Consider the following 3,272-nt stretch of genomic DNA (forward strand, 5'->3'; position numbering starts at 1 on the left):
GCCCTGAGACCTTGAGTTAGGGCGGTATAAAAATGTGCTAAATAAATAAAGACTCTTGAGAAAACTTAGCAGTCACAGAATAAGGCGACAAGTACATGTGTGGATTGCTAACTGGTTGAAGGACAGGAAACAGAGCAAAGGGATAAATGAAGAGTTGTAAATAAATAAATAAATAAAATGGATCTAGAGCAACCTAGGCTCAGCAGATCTGGGGCACAACATGATGTGACCACAATATAGACATTGCAATTCCCCAGGGGCAGCTTCAGAGGTGGGGCATGGGGAGGCAAGCACCCCCCAGACAAGTAGTTGACTCCCCACTTGCCCCCGTTTGTTTATGAACCCAACAGGATTTACTTCAGTGAAAATATGTTCAGGATGAGAGTGTGAATGTGAAATATGCTATTATTTCTGATTCAAAAACTGTATGTGTGGGATGCAGTTCACCCATCCAGAATTGTACTTTGCCCCTTCTGCCCCTGCCCCCAGTGCCATCACTGCAATTCCCAGCAAGTCAGCTTATTAGAACAATTAGGGTCAGCTTATTAGAATAATTAGCTTTTCTAATAAACAAAAATTCATTTGTATAGCTAGTTATTTTAAAAATGATTTCTCTGCACACTCCATTAATAGTGTTTAACTGACCTTGTCTTTTAATAGGTTACACATTGCAAATTAAATACATTGAAATAAGTTAGGAAAACAAACAATATGTATTGAAAACCTATTAAAACATGGAAGAATGGCAACCTAAATTCCATAACTGCTGTCAAAATATAAACTCTGGGCTCATTCCATTAGCAATAGCGATAGCAATAGCACTTACATTTATATACCGCTCTATAGCTGGAGCTCTCTAAGCGGTTTACAATGATTTAGCATATTGCCCCCAACATTCTGGGTACTCATTTTACCGACCTTGGAAGGATGGAAGGCTGAGTTAACCTTGAGCCCCTGGTCAGGATCGAACTTGTAACCTTCTGGTTGCAGGGCAGCAGTTTTACCACTGTGCCACCAGGGGCTCACCATTCATTCCATGTGAAGATAGAATAAGTTAAGCAGTTAGAATAGCGTTTGGCAAATGTTTCATTTCTGTTCCACATTAAACACTGAGGTCTAATTTATACTCTGTAGGCAGATATGTGCAATGGGAGCCAGAAAAACAAAACGTTGCTTCTGTTGTTGGCAACTTTGAACAGAAATATGGAAGGGAAGGAAGGCTGCTCAAGTCTTTTCCCACTCTTCATTTCCCCACTCTAAAATTGCTCTTCGCATGACTTTTCTTCTTGTGTGATTTTTAATGCATATTTATACATGTTTAAATCCTTTCTGGGGAACAGCTAATGGAGGGTGATTTGGAGCAGGGAAATATTAGGTGCCAAAAGGGTTATGTACCCTTCCCCCCCAGCCATCCTGCTTCCTGACTGCCCCACTAGAAGCAGTTTTTCTTGATCTCAATGAGTTATCAGGCTACTGTTACTTATATTTTCATGCAGTATGTAGTTTGGCCCTCAAACATGTTTGGAACTTTGTTTTTCCTAGCCTACACTTGTTTGATTTTATAAACAAATGTATTATCTCTGAAAGCATGTATATGAACCATGATCTCTCGGAACTAGCAGACAGTCAAAATAGTATTTCATGGTGCCTAACCATTCACCATCAAAATCTGACACAGACAGCACGCACTACTCATCTTAAAGACAAACTGTGGTTAATGGTTAAAGGTGTAGAGAACAAGGTTTTACTGCAGAGATGGCGGACTTAAAGTCTACGGTGCCATATGCTTCAGCACCAAGCTAGTTAGGAAGCATTTCATTACATGATGTGATAGTGAAAATGCCTGTGCTTGTGCCATCCTCCTCTCTCTTCTAACATGAGGGGGCAGTCAGGCACTACTATCAGCCCATGAATTATTCCTTTAATGGAGGCTGCTATTTCCAAATAATTGACCATAAGTGATCATTTTTTCTGGGAAAGCACTCTTCTCCTAAAGGCTCTGTTCAGTGCATCCTTTAATTCTTTGTTTCTCATGCTATAAATCAGAGGGTTTAATAGGGGAGTAACAAAGGTATAAACCACAGACACCACTCTACCTTCTTCTGGTGAGTAGCTGGAGCTGGGGCGTAAATATATGAAACTGCAACAGCCGTACTGTAAAAGGACAACCATCAAGTGGGAAGAACAAGTAGAGAAGGCTCGTTGGCGGCCTTGGGTGGAGCGGATCTGCAAGATGGCTGCCACAATTAAGGTATATGAGATACAGATTAGAAGGAAGGGTATGGTCAGGACCATGGCACTAACAATAAAGAGAGCAGTCTGATGGATATGAGTGTCACCACAAGCCAACCTCAAGATGGCTGGAATGTCACAAAAGAAGTGATTGATTTCATTGCTGCCACAAAATGGCAGACGGAAGATAAGGATAGTCAGCTGTAGGGACAACAGGAACCCTAGCAGCAAGGATGCAGCTACAAGGCATGTACAGACTGTTTTGCTCATGATGATCATATAACGCAGTGGGTGGCAAATTGCCACATATCGGTCATATGCCATGATGGCCAGTAGGACACAGTCAGTCCCTCCAAGGAAGACAAAGAAGAACATTTGAGTTCCACATCCATTTAAGGAGATGGTGGCATTGTTGCTGGATGGAAGGTTGGCCAGGGCCAGGGGAGCAATTGCAGAAGAGTAGCAGATCTCCAGAGCAGCCAGGTTGCCCAAGAAAAAATACATGGGGGTGTGGAGGGAGTAGTCGGCATGGACAATGAGCACTACAGCAGCATTCCCACAAAGGCTGAGCATGTAGAGGAATAGAAAGAACACAAATATAACCTATTTTGTCTCAGGAAGGCGTGAAAAGGTACAAAAATGAAACTCAGTTCGGTTTTCATATCCCATGGCGTTGATGAAAAGACCCTGTGGGGGAAAGTATAAGGAGATATCAGTGAGTGCCAACCATACCTTACCTCCTTTCAGAATGAGTTAGTGGACCATTTGAGAATAAGAATAAAGCAATAGCCCTCTTCAGACATTACGGGTGCCATGGGCACACTTACAACAGCAAAAGTGTGTGTGGGGGGGTGGGAGTCCCAGCTTGCCACTGTCACTCACACCTTTCCACCTAACTAACATAGTCCCCTGCTAACTGGGCAAAGAGGCACTTTTTACCATGGTGATTCTCTTTATTGAGCAAGGGGAGAGTAACTGGCCCCATCCACCCCCAGCACAGTACCTCCAGTGACTGTTGCTGGTGTCTATCTTGTGGGGTT

The 3,272-nt window shown here is 42.8% G+C and overlaps 1 protein-coding gene across 1 annotated transcript; it reads right to left on the minus strand.

The window, feature by feature from the left end:
* Positions 1–1,962: 1,962 nt before the first annotated feature.
* LOC128325446 (olfactory receptor 10V1-like) lies at positions 1,963–3,047 on the minus strand. Its single transcript, XM_053251194.1, is given in 2 exon segments — positions 1,963–2,919; positions 3,039–3,047. Coding segments are annotated over 2 exon segments (966 nt in total).
* Between the last annotated feature and the right edge of the window lie 225 nt (positions 3,048–3,272).

Source organism: Hemicordylus capensis, chromosome 1 (assembly GCF_027244095.1).
Source record: "Hemicordylus capensis ecotype Gifberg chromosome 1, rHemCap1.1.pri, whole genome shotgun sequence".
Taxonomy (NCBI): Eukaryota; Metazoa; Chordata; class Lepidosauria; order Squamata; family Cordylidae; genus Hemicordylus; species Hemicordylus capensis.